The sequence below is a fragment of the Vollenhovia emeryi genome, unplaced genomic scaffold, assembly GCF_000949405.1.
Source record: "Vollenhovia emeryi isolate VEMERY1.0 unplaced genomic scaffold, V.emery_V1.0 DF939188.1, whole genome shotgun sequence".
NCBI lineage: Eukaryota > Metazoa > Arthropoda > Insecta > Hymenoptera > Formicidae > Vollenhovia > Vollenhovia emeryi.
Window position 1 is genome coordinate 1069768 of NW_011967178.1, and position 26753 is coordinate 1096520.

General features: G+C 39.4%; 1 protein-coding gene across 3 annotated transcripts in view; it reads left to right on the forward strand.

Moving 5' to 3' along the window:
- The window catches only part of LOC105562445 (protein phosphatase PHLPP-like protein), a 51356-nt gene that overhangs the window by 11115 nt on the left and 13488 nt on the right, over nucleotides 1-26753 (forward strand). For 2 of the 3 annotated variants that reach the window (XM_012013296.1, XM_012013294.1), the window contains 3 exons: nucleotides 4536-4771; nucleotides 25363-25520; nucleotides 25881-26027. In XM_012013296.1, the coding sequence (XP_011868686.1) occupies nucleotides 4562-4771; nucleotides 25363-25520; nucleotides 25881-26027 (515 nt within the window). In that variant the 5' untranslated portion in view covers nucleotides 4536-4561. Of the gene's footprint in view, nucleotides 1-4535; nucleotides 4772-20332; nucleotides 20486-24584; nucleotides 24940-25362; nucleotides 25521-25880; nucleotides 26028-26753 lie in introns of those variants that run through there. The other variant, XM_012013295.1, reaches the window with a different exon arrangement.

Below are 26753 nucleotides of genomic sequence, written 5' to 3' on the forward strand. Positions count from 1 at the left end.
ACATTGTAAATTGTTATCTGTTTTGCTTCTTTCTCTATTCATAATTTAAAATCCTTTAAAGAAATTTTCCGCTTTAAAATATGAAATTTGTTACGTAAAACTTTCAAATTAGCTTCCTTTGTAATTATAATTCAAAACTTAACATTTTAATGTAAACTGCACGTTGCACCTCAAGTTTCCAGAGTTTTGCGTATCTTTTGATGTATTCTGAGGGCGGGGGACATGGCGTAGCGAGAAATATTTTGATTTCAAAAACAGCGCGATTAAATCTTACGCGAACTGGTCGATCTACAATCCGCTTGTACAGCTTTTATTTCAATATTCGACGGCCGATAGGAATCTGTGTACAGCGTTTGGCGTATGTTAAATGGCGTTCCAAGGGTGACCCGAATATCGTCGGACGGTTGCTGGCGGTCGGTAGTCGATTTTAACGAGCGTGTCCCATAAGCGCCCAACGACGCGCTAAACCAGGCCGTCCCGCGGCATCACGTCAGTTAGAGAGTCTGCGCTCGTAGCTGGCTCCTACGGGAGCCAGGGCCTTGATTAAACTCGAGATAGCGGCGGTAACAGGTGTTCGCCATCGCGGACCCGTGCTGAATCAACAGCGAACAACTTCTCCGGGACCGTCGGACTTCCCGGTCGTTACTTCCCGGTCATCGCTTGGAGATACGTATCCGGCAAACGTGACGGCTGGCGGAACATCCGCACCGTTTCTTGACCAGACGATCCCCTGATCTCGGCACCTGCGTACCCGGTCACGAGCGCGACCGAAGGGTGCTTTCCCATCCTCCCCCGTTTTCTCTATGACAAGCTGAAATCGACGATTTCTCCCGCCTGACAATTGTATATGCGCAACATTTCACTGAGAAAAATGTCCGATTAAATATAATCGGATAATCCAATTACGTAATAACAAACGGATATATCCAATTAAACTGTATATCCGATGAAAAATATGATCGGTTTTTCAATACTATAAAATTTAATTGGTAACTGCATTTCATCGGATGTATCCGTAATTTAATCGGAAAAATTAACCATCCGAAACGGTATTTAATTGGTTTATCTGATGGAAGTTTTGCTCAGTGTTCAAACTTGGAGTTTTGCAAACTTGGATAAAAATTTTTCAATAATTAATTATCCAGATTCACGTTCGATTATATCGTCGAACAGCGCAAGTGTCCACGGAACGCCTAGAAAACGTTAATAATAATTCCGACACGTGCCTAGAATTTTTATTCCATTTTTCGAGATCCAATAGTGCTTAATTCATCGTAATGGGTACCGATTTCACGAGAATATGCGGGGACTTTGTATATACTGTGCATCGCTGTTAGGAAATTGCCCACTGCTCGATACGTATCTTGCAAATGGAACCACAATCTAGCATGGACGTAGAATGGCGGCTATTCCAGAAACTGACCAGCCTCGCCGGCATTTGCTGATTTAAGCTGCGGCTACCGCCGGCTTCAATTAGGAATTGCCTGGAATCCTACGATTCGGAAACGAATATTTGGCGATTTCTCTGGCACGTATATAGGCAAACGGCACTTCTCTTGATGCCGTTGACCCCACGTTATGGATTAAACGATCCCCTTGCTTGTACCTTTAATTTAACAACCTAAAGGATTCTAGAATTTCGGATGCCCAAGGAAGATATTCGCGTACTTTTTATAGTTTTTCTATGTTACTGGCTTAAGAATCCACGATAAGCACTTCTCGAATATGAATTTTTCCAATCAAATAGATTATCAAGAAAACTTCCAAAATCGAAAATATACACGGAAAGAAGTTTCTCTTAAAATTTATCGTAGGACAACGCGGCATTTCGAAAAATTTTATGAGGGTTTTTTGAAATTTTACTGTACGTTTTTACTAGTACTTAGTACATATTTTACTAGTAAAATGTATGGCAAGATTTCAGAAAACTCGCATAACGTTCTTCAAAATGCCATGTTGTCCTACGATGACATGACTTCAAGGGTAAATTTCAAGAGAAAATTCTCTCCGTGTACTTATATAAGTCTTAAATATCGTTACATCTCTTCCTTCTTTTACAAGAATGATTTCCACTGCAAAATGATGCTTATAAAATGCAGATTCCGTATCATTATCAGGTACAATCGATCCAACAGCTCAAAAAGTGATTTGAAACAATTTTTGTTAATTTGATCTACCTAATGATTCGTCTAATTGTATACGAAATTTGAAGAAAATTGGGGGACTTATTTTACGTAGAAAAAGTGTCGATGTCCTTTGACTTTTTACATAATGGCTGTGCTTTGTTAGAATTGTTTCTTAATATAAGATTATTTAGAAAGAGAATGGCTTTGTATCCTCGTAAAAATGAAACTGCTGAATCTTTACTGTCTTTTTCACATGCTCACTCTATTCGCCCCACATAAAGTTAGCAAAATACGTTAAACTTGTTAGAATCTAACTTAATGAGCTACTAGCAAGAACTTCCCGGGGCGTTTAGTTTTGGAACCAGCCCGGAAATTAGTTGTACAGCAGCACAGCAGTCTCATCGGGAAACGATGCCAACCGCGTGCGCCGTATCGCTTAACAACTGAAACAAAGTATTGCCAGCCTCAACTATTTTCCAACACTTGGCACCGCAATTCGAGAACAATGGGAAAACACGATCGTTCTCGCTCCACATTTCATGGAATAGCAACAAATATTGCGTTATATTTTTAATTCCCGCTGAATAACGAAAATCGTTTAAAAATCTATCGCACTTTTACCGTTTCTTACATATATCACCTTAAAAAAATAGCCTTTTTTTAAAAAAGATAAAAGACGCCAAGTATAAGCGCCATCCGATCAAGAATTATATAATTCAATTATTTGGATATATTTTGTTAGAAAAAAAACATTTTTATTGTCTCTACGAAAGTAATGATATCATCAAATTGCGCCAACTAAAATGGTTATTTATACAAACTAGGTACTTAATTATTTTTGACATTAAAATGTTATATCCAAACAATCGAGCATAAGATTTTACCGAAAGAAATAAAGGAGACAATAATATTAATGAAACAAGTTTTTAATACTTATTCAATGAAACTATAATGCAAACAACTTTAATACAAATAAATATTTTATTAAAAGGTGGCCTTTTCTAATTTAATTGTTGGATACATATATCGGTCCTGATTCACGACATTGTTTCGCGAACAATGGGAAAACACGATCGTTCTCGCTCCGCATTTCATAGTAACAAATATTTCTATTTTTAATTCTCGCTGAATAACGAAAATCGTTTAAAAATCTATCGCACTTTTATCGTTTCTTATATTATTCAAAACGGATTATTCGGATTAATAGTGGCTGCTGCATTTGCTTATGCATACACCGAACATGAGGACGCCTGTTTGCATGAGCTGAGGATAAGGATTACGTAAGATAAGACTTGGTCCTTTAGTCTTGTCGTGGAGGTAGTGAGGATATACAGAAGAGGAAGTAAATATTACGAAGTTATGTTGTAGAATCGCCCGTTTTAGAGTTGTTGCTACTAGCAATAATACAAATAATAGTAATTACGATAGTAATATTGAAAAAGAGAGAGAGAGAGAGAGAGACATCTTCGTTAAATTGCCAGGTTTATGGCTCACGGAATCCACGAATCTCACGACGCTTCGGAATTTATTAATTTAAACGTATGCGAGAGCTTGCAGACCTCTTAAGATTCCAAAAGGCAACTCTCCCCAAATGCTATTATAATTCTATGATTATGCAAGTATCTGTTTGCTCCTCGATATAGCGTCGCGCCCTCCGGTATTTCGCGATCCGTCGCTCCGGATAAATTTTGTATCGGATCGCCGGAAGCGTCTGTACTGTTTTTCCCCGGGAGACGGGCAAAAATTCGATAATACCCGATGGCGTCTGTGAGAGCGTACCGGCCAGTGATGGATGTTCCCCGAAAGCCGACGCCGTGGAATGTAACCGGCCGTCATCGGAATATCAATGACCGCCCGACATTCCCGGCGTAGCTCGACGTAATTAGACCCCGCCGTTGGGGCAAGAAATGGAGTCGTCCCTCCGCCACGTCGCGCGTCTGAAACGTCGGCGAGTTCATAGAATTTGAAATTTCAAGCGTCAAAGCTCCACGTCGATACGCGTCGACGCGTGCCTAAAGTGCACGCGTATCGGAAGGATGGTATCGCTTGCTCGACATGTCAAAAATTGTTGCCTCTGTCAAACGAACAAACGAAGAGAAATGACAGTCGCTTTGATGTCGACCTACGACCATTCTACGCCAACAGTTTTTCAGTTACAAGCAATTGAATCGAGAAACTATGGCGAGTAGAGATACAAAGTTCTTTTAAAATAATGAAGAAAAGGTTCCGTTAATTTTTTAATTTTTTTTTTTATTATTATTATCCGTGAAAATCTTCCACCTTACGATCTCCGCCATCTCCTCACGACGCTCTCTACGCCATAGCCGATATCACCATAGCCACGATCGCATATATACCCCCAATTTATCAAAGGGCTGATAAATAACGAGACAAACGCGTTTTCCCCAGCTTGTCCGGAATCGCGAGCAGAATGGATGGAGCTGGGCGGCGGAGGTGGCGCGGTATGCTATGCGCCGTCACGTCTGGGCAAACTCGTTTTGCGTGTCACTGGGTTTCCCAGGGTCACTCAACAGTGCCATGTGAGCCAACACCCTGAAGAGAGTCACCATGGCGAAACCAGGCATCTGTATCTGGGCTTCCATCATCCCTGGGATCGAGACCTCTGGAAAAGCTGGATCAAAAAGGTAAACGCTCTTTCGCACTAGATCGAGAAAATTTCTCCCAACGGTTTCCGCCGCGAAAACGTCTGGAGACACCGTCAAGCGAAAATATGACTGAAGTAATTGAATTAGTTCACTGTAACGTGTAGCAGTGTAAGAATTTTTTTAGGAGCAACAACTGCCGTAAGATTATTTAAAAATTTCAATTGTTTCATTACTGAAAAATTTGTTACGTTCTTTTCATCTACCTGACAATTACATCGATCTCAATTACACGATGCGGTGGCCTATAATTTTAATATTTGTACTTTCATAAGATATTTTCGAATAACTCACAATTAGAACGCTATTAACTTAAAAAGGGACACTGAAAATCCCGTATATAATAATGTGTTAGAATATACATGCGATTCTGTATGTATTGTTTATATTAGGATTTATCGCGCACTCATTATTTTTCTCATTCGTCTTATTTATTTCGATATCCGACAGTTCAACCACATGTCACATGACAACTATGTCACTCGTCAGTTCGATCCGACATCTCGACTAACACGTATTACTCGATATTTTTACTCGTGTCGTAATTAACAACGCAACTTCAATTAACTCTGCACTCTTCAACCAATGAGTGCAATCAGTTTTTTACCAACATGTAAGGGTATTCATTTTTTTATTTCATATTTGTTCCTATTTATTTCTATTTTTTCTTATCTATTCTTATTTATCTTTATTCACTTTTGACATTTATTAGTTCGTAACAACGTAAAGTGTAATGACTCTCTTGCTTGTAGTACACACCTTATTAACATAACGATATTGGCCAGGCGAACGATATGGGATCGATGGTAATTGTGTGAAAGGGTATAGATTTGCAATTTACTTTCGCTATAATTATTTGCGCCATATATTTTTTTAATTTAGTGTCAAGTTAGGTACGTTTGCAGATTCCTTGAAAAGAGTCCAAATCTGGGACCGAAACATTGTTTGTTTTTTAAATGAAAACATTGGCCAGTGTAGGTTTCGGAAAACTGCATATCATTTTCGACTAATATCATAATTATTTATATGATGCATTCTTTCGAATCTTCAAGGATATATCGTTATCGTGTTCTTTCTTTGCAAAATTAAACACATGTTAATATCAAGAAGAATCGGTACAACAATTTAGTAAATTGTGTATAAAATAATCGATATATTTAGAATAGAAATCTAATTCAACAAACTTGCATGCTATAGACGCTAAATAAACTCGGAAAACAAGTGACGCGTGTCGAAATAAGAATAGAGAAATCCATTTTCCAAGAGGCAAGTGTGCAGCCTTCGTCGTAGTCGATGTTTGCCCTACAATTTCAGTCGCCTTAAAGTTTAAGCTCTCGCAGCTGAAACCGATTCTCGAGACTTCTCTTTGGACATACGTAACTCCACGAGAAAATGAACGATTCTTATGCAACGAGCTCGGACAAGCTGAATCTTGCACGACGACCTGAAGATAAGCGGGACCGACGTTGACACGGACAGTGCGCGAGTTGATATTTAAAATACATAAGGCCGTGTGCCGGCACAAGGGAGGTGAACTTAATTTTTTAGGATGCCTGCGTAAATAATTTTGAATCCTGGCATCTTTGTACCGCAACGTCTCCCCCCGAGCCCCCAATAACTCTCTCGAAAGGGCCGTGTAAATAGGTCTATGGATGTAATATTCCGCATAGGTAATATTCCAAAGCATACCAACCATATCTGGAAAGGAATAGATGGAACGTCAATGCAGACGCGGACGAACAGAGTGCAACATGGAAATTATGTCAGGCGGGGAAGGCGTGGACGCGGCGCCCGATAATGTCGTTACACGGCGACGGACTGCGCGGTGAATTAGAATTGTGTATTGTCGACTCGCGGTCCGATGCAAATGAGGACAAACATAGGCGTTTTGATGGGCTTTAATAGAATCACCGGCCAACAAAAAGGACAACGGAAGGCTTCCCGATACATTCCATAGCTGAGCAATCCAATATCCCACAAATATGCATCAGTTTGCTGCGAAATGTCTCTTCATCATCCGCACTATATGTGCACTACCGTTTAATAAGCGTCGTTATAAAAGCATTACGCACGTAATGTACCGGTTATAATTAGAAATTTTATGCACGCATTTAGCAAAAGAGGAAAATTGCGGCTTTTTGAGGGACAGATTTCCTATTCGCGCCGCTGGTTTATTTCCAGGGTGGATAAATAGACGTTTAATTTTCAATAACTCTGCAGAACAGTCGATTCTTCAAAGAGCCCTGAAAGAGGGACGGCGCGGTTAAAGCGCCAGCGAAATCAAAGGACAATCTCCCTTCCTCATCTCGCGGATCCGGCGACACTACGGCTGAAAAGATCAGCGACCGCGACGGGGAAGAGGTCCGGGGCTGAGAGAAGAGTCGCGAGGGGACAGCTATATAGTAAGAGGAATCCAAAATGATGCAAACATTGGCCTAGAGGCACATTCTGAATATGAAATCACGATGAACAAACTTTAATATCCGAATGCGACCGGGACGGGGGGGGGGGGATAAAGAGGTTGGAGAGAGAAGATAAGAGACGAGGATACACACGCTGTTTCCATACCGTTATGACCGAACGATTGTCAACATCCGCGTCATTATCGGCGATCCAGCTCGATCCCCCGATACCTTCTAGCGACGAGTGAAATCGTAATGGTGCAATCCAAAATATATTTTCCCGTGACTTACTCTCGCAACGTATCCAGCTGGAGAATTTAAGGTCTCCTCCCGAACGAAACAACATTCAAATCTCCCAATGATTTGACTCTTTTTCGGGAATATTAAAGCGCAGTGCGCGCCAGCTGAACTGAACAATTCAGTGCAGAGCACGGATTTTATGTCCGCGTCTGTATACGTCATTTACAGGTATTTGTTAAATCTGTATATGATAACTATGCAACTGTAGTAAAACAGATATTTACAAAATCGCGGCGCAATTCAAAGGGTTGGTATTCTGAGCGGCCGCCGCACGCGGGGGAGTCACCGTTGAGAGTAGCTTTGCTTCGCATTTCTCTTCCATTTGCGCCGTTTGAGCTTTTTTTTCAGCTCGAGTAAATGGCAACTTGCGACAAGTTTAACATATTATACGAGAGATGCGCGGTATCCCGGTGAACACGAGCAGGTCCGCGGCATTTGCAATACGCTGCTAAAGCGAACGTGACGCGGCCCGAAACGCAAGATCATGATTCGGATAAACACGTCGCTAAATATTCAGCGATCAGTTGTACAAATACGAGACGCGGCTCATCTCCCTCTCTCCCTCTCTCTCTCTCTTCCGTTTGCTTTGAATTATTCAACGCGCGTAGTATTTTGCCGCTTTTCTCCATGGCACAAATGCATCGCCGCTACCACGAACCTGCTGTTATTACGTCGACGAGATGCACGGCGATCGCGTTTAATCCGTCCGTTGAATTTTCCGCTAATGTATTGTCGCGTGGTGAATGATGGGCGAAATTTCTGGAATGTCAATCCAAATTTTCAACCTTTGAAAATCTCTCCCCCGTTATTTTATTTCGTCCGTCGATTTTACACGCAGAAAAATTCGCGCATACCAAAAAAATTAATGGGGATCAAAATTCTTTAGCCAGATTCTTCATAACTTTATTGTTATCTTTATTTTTTCGCGTTATTAACTCTTTATAGTTGTCCGCTTGATATATAATAATTTATTTAAAAGTTCGCACGTATAATTTGCATAATACAAATTTATCTATTTATTAGCGCACAATCAAATTTTTGTATGCCTCGAATTAATTTTGAAACGTTGATTTGTTACAAGTATATTTTTTACAGGAACGGAAGTTTAACTATAGATTTATCATTTAATTCACGGTATTGTCATCTGTTCTTTATTTAGCATTCACTGGCGGCATTTGCTTGCGTCAAACTGAGTTATTTTCAAGCACGTATCAGATAATGAAACAATTTTCTTGAATACGGCATGCCGATGACACGATCGAGTGGACAGTGATATTTTGTAGTGGAACGTCATTATTTACTAAATAAGAGCGGAACGTTTTAAACGATTGTCTCTATGATACAAGTCAATCCGATACGTGAACTATTTGTATTTATTGCCTTGACAGTTTCGATATTCTCTATTCATTAAATCAGACAGCTTATCGGCAATACATAATTGTATTATCTATCAAAACCAGAGAAGAGATACCCGATGTTATTATTATTGAATCTATTATCAGTGAAAACATTAACGTTTCTTTAATATTAATTTTTAATTGCACGTTTCTTCCGCAAAAGTAATATCAAAAATTATTCAATCCTGATCGATGCTTAAATGACAAATAACGTGATAAAAATTGTATTTTATTTTTCGAACATAGTATTAAATGCGTAGACTCACGCGCATATAGGAATTTTTACAAAAAAATTGGATGCTTATGTGATAAAGGGTCTATTAAATTCTCGATATTTAAAACGCGAAGTCCGATTAATAGGGACGTGTCCAAATATTCGATTACGTTCACTCGACGACGGCCGATCGACATTCCAGTCGCGCAGGTAAATTTATCGCGCTGCTCTGTTTGGCAAAAACAACAGGAAAAAATGAAAAATAAACAAATACGACTCGATATAACGGATGATACTTTCCAATCTGATTATCCCCGCGTCCTATGCGAGATGCGTTCGCGCGTGTCAATGGAACGCATTGACCACGATGGAACGTTGCACCACGTAGCTGTACGTTGTTACGTGTCATCGTCTCATTAATTAATCGCATTTCTCGTGTTTGCTGTATCGGCAGATACTAGAATTAAACATTATCGATGAGATGTGAGATATCTAGATAGAAATCTGCACTGAAAAAAATTTCTGGTTGAATATGGACGAATCAGATAAATCCTAAAGGAATTATCTGATTCGTCCATATTCAACCAGAAATTTTTTTCAGTGTGGAGTTGCTTTAAACAAAGTGTCTCAGAATCCTACGCGTATTATCACGACTATTTCCTTTCGATCAATCTACGATTTATTTTATAAAAATCTTGGTTTCGTAATATTATCCTTTCGGCCTCCACTTTAACTGGAAATGCACAAAAAAAACCATCTATAGCGTATTCTTCTCGTTACTACAAACTTCTCGTTACACAAACATAATCCTGGTATTATTTGCAACTACGAATGTTATTTTACTTCGATGCGCTTGTATTGCTGTGAAAAAAAATTTGTCTCTTGCAAAGCATTTTTTGCAACTTTTTAATATCGTGATTTTCATTTGCAACACAACTGACGCGTAAAATCGATCTTTATTAAAAACAATTTATTAAATAAAAATGGTAGTTGAGCTCTTGTCGTACAGAGCCAGTTTTTGCAATTTATTTGCAACAGTCATTTTATTTTAATATATGCGTCAATAAACAAAATAAAATAAAGCCAATGTAGTTTCTCTCAATAGTGTAAGCATGGTCAGATTTAAAAAAACAATTAGAGGTAGTTCCGAGCTTCGAGCTACAAACTGTTGAAATTGTGGCAGGAATATGGAAAGTGAAAAATACGGAAAGCCTTTGAAAAATAAGCGAATCAATAATTCACGAAATTGTCTTTAATTAGTCTGGATGGCTAGAGTATAAAGTGTCGAATATCCTCCCGGAAAGTCACAGTCGTTGTAACACTTCCTACTGATAGCACGAACAGTGGTCAAAGCTAGACTCGCACAAAAAAAACAAGCTGTTATTATTTTAACTGATCTCACACGACTCTCTCGAGCGATGATCGATCCTTTGTCACGAGCCAGGTTCAACGATCCACTGCGCAAACAATCTCGCGCATCTCGGTATCGTAATTATCTTCTTATATTAATAAGCTTATATTTATAAGCTTAATAATCCTTATAAAATATCTAATTGCCTACAAAATACAACTTTAATTTTGCTGCTACATTATCGTGTGAGAATGAGCTAAGGAAAAAGAGGCAACAAAATCTAATTTTGATCTATTTAATCTAAGATAGTAAACTTTACTGAGTTATTTTATTATAATTTTTATTTGTAATGTGATTAATTTTAAATTTTAATTACAATGTAATTAAGTATAATTGATGTAATTAATTTCTAAGTATTTGCGCCATTCACAAATCAATTTAAATTAATCTTCTGTTTCAAAAGGTTGAAAAATCCGTGACGGAGAGAATATTGAACTCTGACAAAAAAAACGTGCAGCAGGAACTATATTTCCATAGAGAGAAATTCCTCTCTCCGTGCATTTCATTCGTATCTTTTAATTATTTATTTCACTTTGGATAATAACGCAGCGCCCGATGCTTTCATTGGGAGCGCAATGTCGCGTAAAATCGATCTCTGTCAAAATTAATTTCGGAACGACGCGCAACTTTATTCAGAAGAAATGTGCTGTTTATTATATGCGGAAAACTGTTGAGTGCATCGCGTAATTCGTTTCGTTCAGCGATAACGTGGCAGCAAAATTCAACGTATCATTAACCGGAAATTATAAGAGGCTCGGGAATGGCAGTGGATTACGAGAAATGATTACCGTACAGCACAGGTGATCAATCTCACGGTGCCGCTTTTTACGATGAAATCGCGAATGACAACAAGGAAGATTAATTAGCGCCAACGATATGGTGCGTGAAACGGTAAAGATAAATCTCGTTCGGCGGCAATTTGATGACTGTTAGGATGAAAGTGCAAATAATTAATTGCTTCATTAAGGAATTAATAGATCAAAGGTGCTCGCACAATGGTTAATGACACCGTGTTCTTGAACGTCGATTTTGCAGCAAAATGGAGAATATAATAGCTTGAAAATTAATATTAATTGTTTATTTTAAAATTGAATATCGAAATTAATTATTTGATAAAGAAATTAATAAAATGGATTATATTATTTTGGTTTATCTTGTATTAATAATAGTAAACTATTATTAGAATTAATTGGATTATGTTACGAACAGATGAAATACAGAGAACGTCCGAAAACTCTTTTCCGAGAAACGCAAAAATTGCTTTAAAATATCCAACTTTTTGTATCAAATTTTATTTCAAAAATTTATTGAAAAATAATTATTAAAAAATTTTTTTCTCAAAGAAAAGAACCATATGTTAGAAAATCTATCGTTAAAATCAAAGTTTCGATACAATCGTTTTATTTGTAATACTAAATCTTTCTATTTTGTAATATTAAATCTAGAAGACACGATATTTCATTAATCACTGACCTGTAATTCAAGCAAAATGCAGTAATCTCGATTAATTAATTACTAGCGACCTCGACTACCCCAATTATGTTATCCCATAACGTATATTATCAAATATGGTGATTCAATCTTCTGTGTTACATTACTATAATATAATATAAATTGCTTTACACTAAATAGGATAAGCATTAAACACATTAAAACACTATATTCGTGCTTTGATTCATCTATGTATGCGCGAATGTAATAGGTATACGCTTTGTCGATCCCCTGTGTTCGAAAACATGAAACTAAATGAGTCCATTTACTGCAGTGTTATTACGCGGAATTAATACCGTAATTTGTATCATAGGTCGATTTTTGTCGGTACAAATACGCAAATCCTCCCTTACGTAAATACCAAGTGCGTATTTAACTAAAATATCACCACGAAATTCTATGGGCTACATAATTCGAGCCTGAATTAATTTGTCAAATGTAAGTCATGCAACATGACGAAATTATCGAGTGAAGCGGCCCCCTTTTCCTTCTCACAAGTTGACGCAGTTCTTTACGGTCAATGATCGTTAAACGCGGGGAGAATGATTCAGTGATTTCACCTTCATTATACGAGGAATTTTTATTCTCGCGCGATTTCTCACACATGTAACAGTTCTTCGTGGGCGTAAGAGTAAAGGAATAGAATAACGTGGGAGAAAAATCGGGCTCGAGGGATAAAAAGCTCTGCCCTAATTTCTCACGCACCCATGAAAGGGAACTCCCTCGAAGGAAGATAGCGGCGATTAGCCTTGCGAGGGGCTCGGAATTAGGGCTGGCTGTTTTTGGGCATTTATCACTAAGACCTGAGGAAAACCCGCAGGATTTAAATTGACACATTTATTATTTGACTTCCCCGGTAAAAAATAATATCGCCGGCAACGCGTATTAATTCACCGTTTCCGTCGTGGAAATAATTTAGGAAAGTAACACTTTAGCTTACGTAAAAGTCAAATAAATTATTCCACGGGAACTTTTCGAGGCGATCGTTTCCAACAAAGTGGCAAATCACTTTGAACATTAGAACTTCTATACTTTTAAATTTGAAAAGTAAATTTGGAGACTTAACGTATGGCGTGAAAGCTACTTGCATCTCGCGGATTATGGCGAGGGAAATAATTGTTACACTAACAGCGTCTGTGCCATCGCACTCTTTTCTTATATAATTTTTATTTATCCATTGTCACAACTAAAAGAGTACGTTTTTCTCGATACTCGAAGCCATCTACATTTTAAAACTTATTTGGAAAGATTAAAGTTCAAATAGCGATTTCAGCCGTAAATCTTCGATTGGACCGTCGAGGTCTGCGGCTCTCTTTGGAATCCACTGTAAATCGCGAAAGTTTTCCCTTAATCGCTGAAAGGTACTTCGCAAAAGTTGCTAGTTGCAACACTCGCATCGCTATTTTTGCCTTTCCTTGCTCGTCCTTCTTGGATTGCTTCTCAATCATTCTTGAAACTGTTTAATCGTCCGGAATACAAACCATTATTACATTGAACAGAAAGTCAATAATAAACGTACGATTGCAAACGCTAAAAACGCCAGATATCCCGATACCCGATAGTTCCATAACTGCATTTACCCATAAATATGTCAAACTCGTTTTACACGACTGTAAAATTTGTATTTACATTTATTATTCCATAGTACTAAAGAGACTGGGAATAATGGAAAGAGAAATAAAGCAATATTGCATACCAATTTAGCTAACAAATAACTGAAAAACTGCCAGCTTGTATTATAATCACAAGTTGTCGTTGCTAAAGTCGTTAACAATAAATAACTTCTAAACGGAGCTGAAACACTTAAGTATTTGAAAGCATTTGTGTATTTTGTAATTGTAATTTACAATTAGAGTTAAGCCAAATTTTCGAAGCTAAAGTCAAATCCGGGAGAGTCAGCGTTCCTTCAGCAAAAATAAATTTTTAGCAGTGATTATAACGCAAGAAGAATACAACGCTTATTTTTTATTAAATACTGTACGCGCGGTGTTGCCGGTGGCACATTTTTTGTTAAAGCGCCATTGTTATCTACTGGTTTATCTTGTCCATCCTTCGCGCACCCTCGCCCCGCCCGTTCCATTTTCACCCTCAAAAGATCTTCACGAGAGTAAACCGGTAGCGGACGTGCGTTCACATGAATTCCGCTTGTTAGTCACAAAGGGAAAACACCAAGGGCGAGCGAAGCCTTTCTACCCCATCGTTTTTTTCGCTGGCAAAATAATTTCTGAGGACCCTTAAAACGTCGCATACCGGCCGTGATTAAAGCAAAAATTTTTATTCAAGGCGGCATTAAGTTCTCATATGAAACTTTATTTGATACAGGTCGTAGTATTATATAATATACTATCGGCACTTCTTTCCTCTGATTTTACGAGGAGGAACTCGACACCACGCGCAAGGCATTTTTCCACAAGACTTCAACGACGGCAACGACGCATTTGATGTGCGCGAGGTTGATGAACAACCAGTCGCCAAACCTTACGTTAGCCGAATAATTCTCCGTTGTCTTAAACGATTTTGTTCACCGTCACCGATTAAGTAAAAAGAAACGCGTTTCCACTGAGTTTTCCCGGATGGACATGACGGCGGAAAAACATTGTCGCAGAAACTACGTGGTGCAAGAGCAGCTTCGCAAGAAGCTACAAACTTTGGTATTAGCCACGAAGAAGGAGGAGACACAAAGAGGAGAGAAGGTAGAGAAAACAGAACGAGGAAACAGAAGAGGCGCCTCGTCCCACCTGATTTTGCAGATCCTTCCGGAACGGTGTAGGACTCTTCGGATGGAAAAGCAGGCCACGGCAGGGGAAAAGAAAAAAAAAAGATCCGCGAGAACGGCAACCACGATAATGATGCTCTCGTTACGGGGAGAATACCCTTCGCCCGAGCGCAAAGTCCGTCGTATACCGGGTGTCCGACTAACGAGATCGTGCGGTAACGACTCATTAAACGCAGCGGTTTCTCATCGGGAATGACGCAGGTGGCCGGGGAAACATCTAGGTAGTTTTTCATGCATTGCTGCGTCAATCGGGGGGGAAAAAAGCGACACGATCCCGTTCGTGATCGATCGATCTAGATTTTACGATCGTTCGCGATGCGCGGTCGCTTTGCAGGGTCGCGCAGGAATCGTATAGGCGTAATCGCGAAAACGTTTTACGTTTCTCTGGCGCGAGGACAACTATGGAATTATAAAGCGACTTGTTGCATCGAGACTCTGAGAAGGAGAGATTTGTGAAACTGAAATCTTTTTTTTTCTCCTTCTCTTTACTCTGCTCGAGCGCAGCTCGCTGCTACGATTTGTGTCGGCTGCGCCATTATTAGTTAATACCCTCGGAAATTATATGGTGCAGCCGATCAATTCCTACAAGGCAAACAGCCGCATTGACTATCGCTTCTCGGCTCATTGGGCGAGATTAACGCGTTTACGACACAGACGCACAGGTTGTATGTTTACCGAATGTCACATTAATCCTTTGAGGCTTATCAACATATATCACGCCGATAATTGCATCTGTGCCTTAGAAAATTAACATTTTTTGCATAAATAGCATAAAATTCATTTCCTTAATACAGACAGCAATGATACCCATAATTCTGACGGCAATACAATCTTCTTATGATAGTTAAATGATACGGTTATCAGATTTCTAAATGTTTAATTTGTCTAAAAACAATTTTGAAGAGGTGGATCGCCAGTGAATAATTTAATTTGTATAAATAAGTACAAGGACCCACTTTACAATGGTTTATTTTATGATTTTTACATTAGCGATCTTTTCATAATTATCTAAATACGATTACCTGGAATGTATTAAACGTGTGTTTAAATGTTTAAAATAATATATTACTTTTAAGAAACGGCAGTATTTGTACGTCTTTGGAAAAATTTTACTTGGCTTGTTTTACAACTTTTTATTTTACGACTCTGTTTTATTGAAATCCAACTCCGGCGTAAAACACGCCGTGACTGTGTGTATAATCTTTCAATTTTATTTAAATATTCTTTCCTAAATCCAAATATTAAAAGGTGTACTTAACTTTCAAAATACTAATGTCCGAATTATCTCACATTTTAATATTTCTCTGGCAAATAAATAAAAATAAGTATTTTGAAATAAACTCAACAAATCAATACACTCTTTTGTAACTAATATAATACATTCTCATATAATCATAATAATATAAAAAAGAAGCCCGATCATCATTCAGTTCTGAGGTTGTAACACTATCTTTTGAGAAACGAAGAAATTAAACTGAAGTAAAAAGAAATGCTACGTTGATACGGCAGAATCCTGTAGTAATATAACAGTACGTGGAATTCAATATCTCTCCCGTATAACAATGGCACTGGCATATTAACAAATAAGAATATAAAAATGAAGGCAAAAATCATTAATTATGAGAAATAATTCAATAAACATATAAAAATATATAAAAACATTATGATCTCAGATTAATGAAAAATAAAATTTGAAAATGAGATAAATCGTGCCATTAAAATATTTGTCTTCAGAACAGAAGAGGCAACCATTTTTTCATAATTCTATAGCATATTATGCTATACAAATCATTTTATGATAAGATATTTTTGTACATTTTAAACAAACAACCATTGTTTCTTAATAATTTATTAGTGATTTATTATTATTTATTATAACAGAAGGTAACAGCTTCCGCATTTACTGAATTGCGCTTGTCCTAAGGAGGCAATTAACAATCCACAATAAACGAAACTAACAACTGACAAGCTCGCGCGCCTTATTTTCTCTTCACGAACCGAACGAATGGTATCTCGTCACCTTCCTCGTATCTAATTTACCCCCCGCGAGTCCTCCGCACCCGCCTAATCGAGCGATCGCCTAGATATCCACCCTCGTCAATTCTTCTCCCGTCCAACTCCCGCCTGCCACGGCGTTTCCGGCTTTCTGCGACAAAAACGGACGGCCCAGGTACTGCCGGAATGCATTTATCGAGCGCTGAAAAAGAATCCTTATCGCGTTATTCAAATATCCTCCCTGCGCACGTTCGATCGCGTATATCAAATATCCTACCCGGCGTACCCCGCGTCACACCTCGCGCGGAATTTTCAGATAAAAGGCCCGATGGAGCCTCGGCACAGGTGTAACGTAACGTATCCCCAAGACGCTTCCTATATTTCCACGGATACTTGCTACATCCCAAAAAGCGCTCATTCTCTTTCTCCCTTTTCTCACCCCCCCCGGGGGCGGGGGGGCCTTTCTCCGTCTCTCCTCCGTTATTCCCTTCGGTTATTCGCCCGTAAATTATCGGGCGACGCGATATCGTCTGCCGCGCTCTCTCGCAACCCTTATCTCGCGTCCTCGCTCGCGGGGGTAGTTCTCGGGAGGGAATGAACAACGAAACTAGAGTCGGAGTTTATTAGCCTTAACAGCCAGTCATACGTATCATGATAATGTAACGCGATATCGGGCGCAATTAGCTTCCCCGCGACTATAACTGTAACTTGAACAGGGTTCGCACGTGATACCTGTCGCCTGCGAAATCAGGCGATTAGGTGACTCGATTTTAAGGAATGTTACCAAGGGGGTGGCCACTAGCTAGCGAGTGGTCAATTTTTAAATCAACATTTAAATTAAAGATTTTGTATTTGTATCTACTGTTTATTGTTCCAAATTTGCGCGCAAAGGCGTATCAACGTTTCAACTCGCTGTTGTTCTAACAACAGCTGCTGCAGTCTTATTATACTATAAAAAGAGTAATACGTGCTTATAGGTATAAACTATGATATATATTTGGAAAGAAGTAAATTTTTGGGGAAGATGAAAACGAGTTGGGAGAAATGTTTATTTCAAATTTAACGTTTATTGTCTAACAAGCGAAGAAACTTACAAATAAAGACAAAAGGATTGCATGGGGATTTCGTAGAGATTTCATAATGATTTCGGAGACACTGTCCCACGATTACATTAAGTAGTTACCCCCTAGAATATTACAATACGATTTATCGTGTGTCGGGGAATTTTCTGAGTTTTGATTCCTCGTCAACGCGGTTGATAGTCGTTTCTACTCGCGCTTATTTAGACAGCTTTCTTTCGCTTTGGATAACTCGTTCCGAATGGTCAAAAGCAAACTGAGGAATTTCGCCTTAACGAACGGCGCGTGTCGCTGGTGCCCGCTCGAACAATTCGAGATTGGATCGACACGCTCGGCCCACCGTGAAATGCAAAACCGAGGATCGCCAGCGTGCTACGGCTGAAAAAAAAGTGACCGTCAGCGCGAAGTCGCAGGTAAAAGAATATTACAAAAGTTCGAGACAATTCGTGGCAGTCCAACGATGGTTGTTTGAAATATTTACGAGATGGAAGACGGCAAATAACTAACTTCACTGTTTGCAATGATGTTGATAAAGTCAGCTAATTTCTTCGGCATGCGCAACTTCTCCGAGCGCTCAAGAAGTTTAATTGAAGTTTATTTATCGCGCGGTTTCCTCGTCGCCGTCGATGACAGCGAGAGTTTCGTGTGAAATCGTTTTCATATCATTTGACGACAACTTTCTTTCTCGCGCAGAATTTAAAGCTCAGAGTCATTTTCAACTTAATTAGCAAATAATAAGAATATTCTTTAATGTCGCCAGCAGTAATTAACAAGTATTTTCTTGATTATATCTGGCATGTTTAATAATACAGAAAATTTATTGCGAAAAATATTACCTCAGCCAGGGTTTGAACCCGCACTTCCCTACAGTCTAGGCGGGAGTCTCACCAATTCGACCACTGAGGCATGTGGTAATTTTTGTTGCAATAAAAGTATAAAGGTGTCTTCGCGTCTATTTTACGACTTTTAACTGCGCGCCGATTAGGGCTGTCGGCCGTACACAGAACTGTCGATACGCGATTGTTATAATCAACTAATAAGACTATTCTTATTGGCAATAAATTTTCTGTATTATTAAAAATGCCAGATATGGTCCAAAAAATATACCGATGTTGTTAATTAACAAATTTTATAAGGATCAATACAAATCGTTGATGTATCGACTTATTTATTTAATTCTACGAAACTAAAAGACTTAATTGGATCGAGCTTTGCTATTCGCTACGGCAAAAACATTTCCAATGGTAGCAGATTTTTAAATGACATCTCATTTTATCGAAACGCTCATAAACGCTCGAAACATCATTTAAGTGATAGGAGAAGCAAAAAGAGAATAAAAAGCTGCGATGTCACAGTGACGAGGCGGTTCAATCGATATCGCTGCGAGGAAATAAGAACTGACGAAAAGGTGATGCAGGCTGAACTCTTGTTCAGCTGAACTCTTTCTTTCGCTCGGAAGAGACGAAGAAGCGCGGATGTACGCGAACCGTTATGTGCATTCCAACGGTACGGGCACGCGAAATTGATCTTCAAATTGGCCATTAGGGAAGTCTTCTGGCCGCATCGCGAAGATTGCGCAATGCGTCCCCGTAATTGAGAATGGAAAAAGGATAAACGCGTCGTCAATCTCCCGCGAGGGTTCAACCGTGCTTTCGCATTACTTTTATTTCGACCGTCATGCATCTATGTAATGCGTTTTGATAATATTAAGAAAATTCATTACACCCGTGAATTCTGTTCATTTACATTTTTCAATTCCGGGATTCTTTAAATTATCACAGAATTTTTTTATATATTATTATACCCCTCCCCCCATGTATATAATGCAAATTAATTGTATTTACGTACGCTCTGTCATATAAATAACAAAGCACATTAGAGACGTATAATTTATTGAAATAAGACATTTATCTAAATATAATTTTACAATCTTCTCTTTTTTCTTCTTTCGAATCTTGTATTAAAATGCACTGACATATGTCACATCTTTCTCTCGAGAATTTTTATCTCGTAACCGGATAGAGACACGTCTAGTCAAGTTGAAAATAAGGTTCGTCGAGGAGGTCGAGAATTTTCACTCGCAAATGTGTGTACGTGTGTTTACGGGTTTTTGCGTGTGTGTGTGCGTGTTCCCAGCGGCTAAATGTCAATGTCGGAACAGTACCTACGTGTTATCCTTTCGTGTACTGTCCCGAGGCTGAAACCCAAAGTGTCTAGCAGACGCAAAAATTGCGCAATGCTAAGCACCTGAGCGTGCTCTCTTCCGCTTTACGTGCCGCGGGACACGCGACAAAGTCTCCGCCGCGGCTCCCTCAGTGACGTGCGGGCGGTAGTCGTGAATAATGCTCCGTATCCGACGAACAGACGGAGACGACGGGACCAGCTAGACCAGTGTTTCGCGGGTGTCTTTCTCGGATGACACTCGGGCCGATGTTCGGTTGAAGAATTCCGAATCTCGCGGGATGCGAGCGTACACGAGACATATCTCAGACGTCTCGCATCCGAACGGACGGGCGTTACCTCGCGGTCGTGCTCGACTTCGGAAATTGGAATTACGACGCCCGTTGGAAAAGCGATATCCATCCCGGATGCTGTAGGGATATTCCGTAAAGTTTTTTATTAATCTCGAAAGTACGTACTTTGGCGAATTTTCCCTCCGTCCCGCGCTCGCGAGGACTCGAGACGCGGCGGAAATTGCGGGATGTGCACTTAATATCGAGGATTAAATACAGTCAATTTTATTGCGAGAATAATTTTTATAAAATCGTCATTCAACTTCATTTAAAAAACGGATTATACCATTAAAATTTTTGCTGAAAATTTTTACGGAAAAGTTAACTTTGATAATTTCATTAAAGAGTGAGTAAAACATCGGGTTTTTATGATACGAGTACTTTGTACAACTCCCGTGCAGCCACATGTTTCTATCTAGGCGATTCGTGCGTTAATTATCGAAATAAGCGCGAATGCTCTACCATTCATTAATTAAAAGTCCAAAACGTCAAAGAAGCCCTCGAGAGCGCGTTTGAACGTCGTTGCTACGTTTCCCTTCAGGCACCGTCCCGGGAAATTAATCGGAACATGCGTTGCGGTCAGAATTTTTAACCGTCCGCGCAAACCGCCGATACGTGGTTGCCGATAATCGATTAAACGCGATTTATCTGACTCAGCGGACGTACCTATTATTAAACAAGCCGAAAACCGTCCTGATCCGAGCGTTAATTTCGCAGGGACGCGGGGACTTAAAAAAGAATCGCGGTCGGGCGAAATTTTGTGAGTGTCAAGAGAATTGCAAAACTTTACCACATAATAATTTTATCGCTTTACATGCGAATTCAGTAATTGATGAAGTATTCTGTGTGCCGGGCACGAAATCGCAATGAATAAAAGTCTATTAAAGATTTGTCGTGTTGGTTTATGTCTTCGTAAAAAATATTTCTGATATTTTTATTATATTTTTATATAAAATGAATTTGATATATGTCCGATTTAATATATGTGTGACAAATAATGAAATGCTAAATAACGCAGGTTTTTTTATCGTTGAAAAACATTCAATTAACAGCTTGCTTCGTAACGTCGATGTATCGTTTAACGCGGATCACTGTAATTCGAGATAACCGTGTATTATCGATCACGAGAATCAACCGTGCTATTAAAAGCAGCGATCTTAATTATTAACTTTCCCTAATCAGCTACTTTTCGTCCTTAATTCGCCTCTCGCGTTATCCGTAATTGCCACGCGATTGTTCTCTTCAAACGTTTTAGAAGACTCGTTTAACGGTTTACATAATTCACACGATGAATTTACTCCGCACGTGCCGAACGGTACACGATGTTAAACGAATTCACGTCCGATGTGGTAACAGTACTCGCTAATTATATCATAATAATTCGTGCGTCGCACACGCACACAAAAGCACACACACACACACACACGCGCGCGCGCACACACATATTGCAGTGAATCTATTTCACAGCTCATCATCTCCGTAGCGTTCTTGACCGCCCTCCACACACAGATTCTCAGGATTATTTATCTTCGTTACGACTCGCAAGGCTTGATCCTAACTGGACCACGCTCTTAAATCAAAAAAGAAGAAAGAAAGAAAGAGAAGATAGAAAGTTTCCAACGCTAAAAGAGTGATTGTCGCCAAGAAGAGACCGCTGTTCCACACCCTCCCTCCCCTCTCTCTTTCTCTCTGTAATCTCCTCCGCCGCTAGTCCTGGATTATCTCGCGACGGATTATCGCAGCTCGCTTGACGCATCATCAGTATCGACTGGCCCGAACTTCCTCGGGAAAGTTACTTCCCTCGTTAGCTACTGACGACGAGTGCATATAGCCGAGACGCGGAGCCTCTTCTTTCCCTTCCTTCTCGTCCTCAACCCCTTTGGTCCCCGCCGCTTTCTATCTCGTCTCTTCACGGTGAGCTAAGCGCGTCCGTTAGCTAGAAACGTCGCGTTTCGTCTCGCTTCCTTCTCAACCCATCGCCGGCGTGTGTCGACCGGCCGCCTACGCGTGACTTTTTTCACCTCCTTTTTCTCTCGCCCGTTTTCTACTCTCTTCGCAGCTTTCTCCTCCTCCTCCCGTACCGAATCGCAGATCGAATGGAAACTCGAGGACGGTCAACGAACCCGAAGCCACGATCGGAAGGTAGAATCGATCGATCGGGGTTCCGATGGGAAATTATCGTCGGGGAAATTGGTGGAATTGAGACGATGGAAGAGTGGAGTTAAATCCGGGATACCACGGGGGTGCTGCCGGGAGCTTCGCGTCGGAAGCGTATCGCTTGAACGAATCTGATTACTTTAAACCCCCCCGATTATGAATGCCCCGAGGATTCCTGTGAAAAAGAATCGCTCCTAAATTCGCCGAACGTTAAATTATATAAGGCTGTGTGTAGTACACACGCGTCTAAAATGTAAATCACTTTCTCTCGGATTTTGATGCCGCTAGACCGGAAATTAATCATCGTGCGACGATCGTGCTCACTCGCGCGACTCGAGCTCTTTCCCGCGACACGGTATCGCTCTCTTTTCCTCGTAATCCCATTTTCCCCTTCACCAACGGTGGCACTTCCTCTAATGGCGTCTCGAGGAAAAGATACTCGATTATTATGGTAAACTGCATTATGTATTACGCGACGAGAAATTTTATTCTACGAATCCATAACGTTAAGTAGCTGCCGAACTTTAAAGATCTATCAAGTCGAAGACGATAATTATTAATGAGCAAGCTTAGCTCCCAGCCCAATGACAGGGCGATCCAAAAATCGTTAGCTGAAACGTTAGTTTCTACGGATAAAACGTACGCGTCTGTGTATAAGATATATTCGTGAAATTTTCGATAATTATATTCTCTGGGACGATTTCGGAATTTGACACAGCACTTCAGCTTTCGTTTCCTCGCTAAATGCAATAATATGAAATTATTCATTTCTGTTTTTGTTGTGGTTTGATTTGGTGCGCGACGTTCTGCTTTCTAATGATACCGGTAGCGATTTTTCCGTCGTATTGTTTTAGGGAGGTCCGCGCGCGATCGCGGACGAATCTAACGCCGATAAGAAAGCTATGACTGACGTCTTCATTGTTCGGCTGAAAATCCACCGCGGACAATGAGAGGCTATTCGTAGCCGGGGCAACGAGCAGAACAATACTTGTCGGCACAAATATTGCTCGTGCACCGCCGCTACTTTACGTTGGTTTCTTACAACGAAGTTCAGCAAGGCTGAATGCATTATAATCTTCGGGTTACTCGACGATAAAATGGTTCAATTCGAGTCACAAAACGCGTATAAACGGCGAAATGCAGGCACAAAGTGAAGTATTGCGCATATTAAAAACAGGGATAAAAGAAGAAGAATTAAATTGTTCGATGAGGTTTGAAGACATTATTTCAATGTAAATTTTATTTCTTTATATTTCATTTTTATACTGGCTTTATTTCCATTTAAATTTACAAAGAATATATAAATGAATACTTTAATTTTACCTTTTGTTTAATCGTATATGATGTATGGGAGGAGACTATGTTGAAAAATGACGTACATATTGAACCCCTATTTTTGTGTAAATAAATTGTAGAACGAAAAGTGCGGATAATTTTTGACTCACCCTCGTATTATCACACTTTGTATAGATATAATGTTAACACACATAGAAATTAATAAAATATTATAAACTACGTGTAACTCCTGTAACACGAATACGAGTATCGCCACGTGAAATTGTTTTATTTTATTGCGCACATCATATATCACTCTATATCTAAATTTGCTACCTGTCCGGGCTGTCTCTATTTGTACGAGATCCAATAATTGCGCCCTGTCGATTGGCCGTTTTGTAATTTCGAATGCACCTTCGAAAGAACAAATCGAAACGACGTGACGAAATTACAATGTTAAAATTCGTTCACTTGTTTCGTTCGAACGCCTGCTCTGCTGGTTGCGATACTCTCTATGTCTGATTAATCATCGCGCCGGGTATGGATATTGTTAAATTATTGATTCGTTATTAAGCGATCTCTCTCTCTCTATCTATCTATCTATCTATCTATCTATCTCCCTCCCTTTCTCTCTTTCGTCTGTACTAGTCTGTAGGTACGCTAACGAATCGATTGATCTGAGCGAAACTATTGTGATTGTAATATACGAAGAATCACAACAGAACGGAACGTCGCTCACTGTGAAGTCAACATTAATTAAGATAATGCAATTTGCAATTTTAAAGGGTCGACGTGCATTCGACGAAATACTGTAATGTAAAATATATTATAAATATAACGCAAGGGGCAAAAGCGAAATTACAGCATCCTCGTGAGTAAATTTTTTAACGAGCTGTTACACTCTGCAAAGTAAATTATGAGGCTTACACGTCGAACGATGATTACGTCAAGGTAAACTGTAAATTTTAATTAAATCGCACGCGCGCGCGCGCTCTCTCTCTCTGTGCGAAACGTGTGTGTTCGCGCAAGAATATGCGGCGTTTCGGAAGATGGTGCGGATCGCAGATTTGATTGCTGATCATGGAGAAGTGCGATTTTGATGGAGATGACACCATAGACACGGACTCCCTGGAGTTCGAGGTAAACATGGCGCACATAGTTTATGAAAACCGCAATAATAATTCATCTGGCAGCGATCACTTTCTCTATTTGCGCTTGCAACAAATTTACGGTACTTGCGAAACAGAAATATTGCGATATATAATGAAATTATATCTTAATAATACGTTTTTAATAGTCTATATGGCAGCTATTACTAATATTATAGTAATAATTACTATAAAAATATTCCTAACTATAATTATTTTACTATGCAATTACAGTTTCAAATACTACATATTTTTCTATCAGTGTGGAAAGATATTTTTTAGATATCTTTACTTATTAATATTAACGTATCTATTTGTTATATTACTTATCTTTTATTAATTTTATATTATTTATATTGTATTATACGTATATATTTGTGATATTAACGTATTACATTCTTTTCCATTTTTACAGGCTACACAGTTGCCGACATGCCCGAAAAAATTGGACTTGAGCAAGGCGGGCTTATCAAGGATCCCCGACAGCGCGATTGCTTTTCCAGCAATAGAGGAGCTCGCATTAGGATGCAACCAGTTCACTAACGTTGATAACAATCTGAAGCTTCTACATAGGTACACTTTCTACACTCACATTAATAATACGAAAACTTATTTGGTTTTCCCTTATTCGTTTTCCATTACTTCTGATTTTCTCCGATTATTGCGCGATGAATAAAAGCTAAGTACCAGCAACCAAACCCTCCAAACTTTAATGAGATTAACGAGAATAAGAGCCGATAGAAAAGACACAAAGAGAAATTAAACCAGTTCTTGCGGAATATCGAGTAATTAGAGCGCGGATGGATTAACCCCTTGCTTCGATAAGAGCAATGAAAAGCTTATGAGTGTCCGATAGTACAAAGGCGGTGAAACTGCAAGGAAACTTTAATTGGTAGTTAATTCGTACGTAACTCCCCCCGTTCCTTCGCGCAGGTTTCCCAAACTTCATGCCGTCCATCTGGAAAGCAACAATCTCCACAGAGTCCCGAGGGAACTGCTGGACCTGCCGACGCTGACCTACCTTAATCTCTCGGACAACAAGATCGAGATACTTCCGACTGACATCTGCCAACTGATCAAGTAAAATTTTATACTTACGTATCCATCTATCTGTTTTATTTATAACGAAAGTAGATTGAATTAACAATACCTTTTTAAATGGAAGCGATCTTCTCGCTTGTTTATTCTCCATTATTGGAAGAGATTGATATCGGTTATGTGCACAATAGTTATCTCTAAAATCTTTTTATCTGTGTTATATCACTTGTTTCCTTCAAGTAGACTTTGATTAAAGGATTGTGATCGATCGCGTTTTTTATCTTCAAGCGTTTTATAAGAAAACATCGCTCGTGATAATCGGCTTCTTCAGAATGTCGACTCGTTGCTTTCTAATTTTTTTTTTTATTAGCAACCCCCGAAACGGGATATCTATTTTATTGCTCGGCACGGCAGGTCGTACGCATTAATATGTCACGCGGCTAAATTTTCCCTTCGTACCACCTGATTTATGCGCGTCAATCTACGAGTACAATTAATTACCAACACATTAATCATGCGCGCTATTGTCGATCAACGCCGATAACGGGCTCGTGTGGAAAATCAACGCGCGTGATAATGATCGAATAGTGCTGTTAATTCTCCAGTTTTCCGAAAAACGTACAACGACTGCCATGATATTAGAATTCGAGAAACATATAATATCCATTATACAAAACTGTACAATACATCAAAATCATTTTAGTCGCAAGCATATATATATATATATATGCTAGAGAGAGAGAGAGAGAGAGAGAGAGAGAGAGAGAG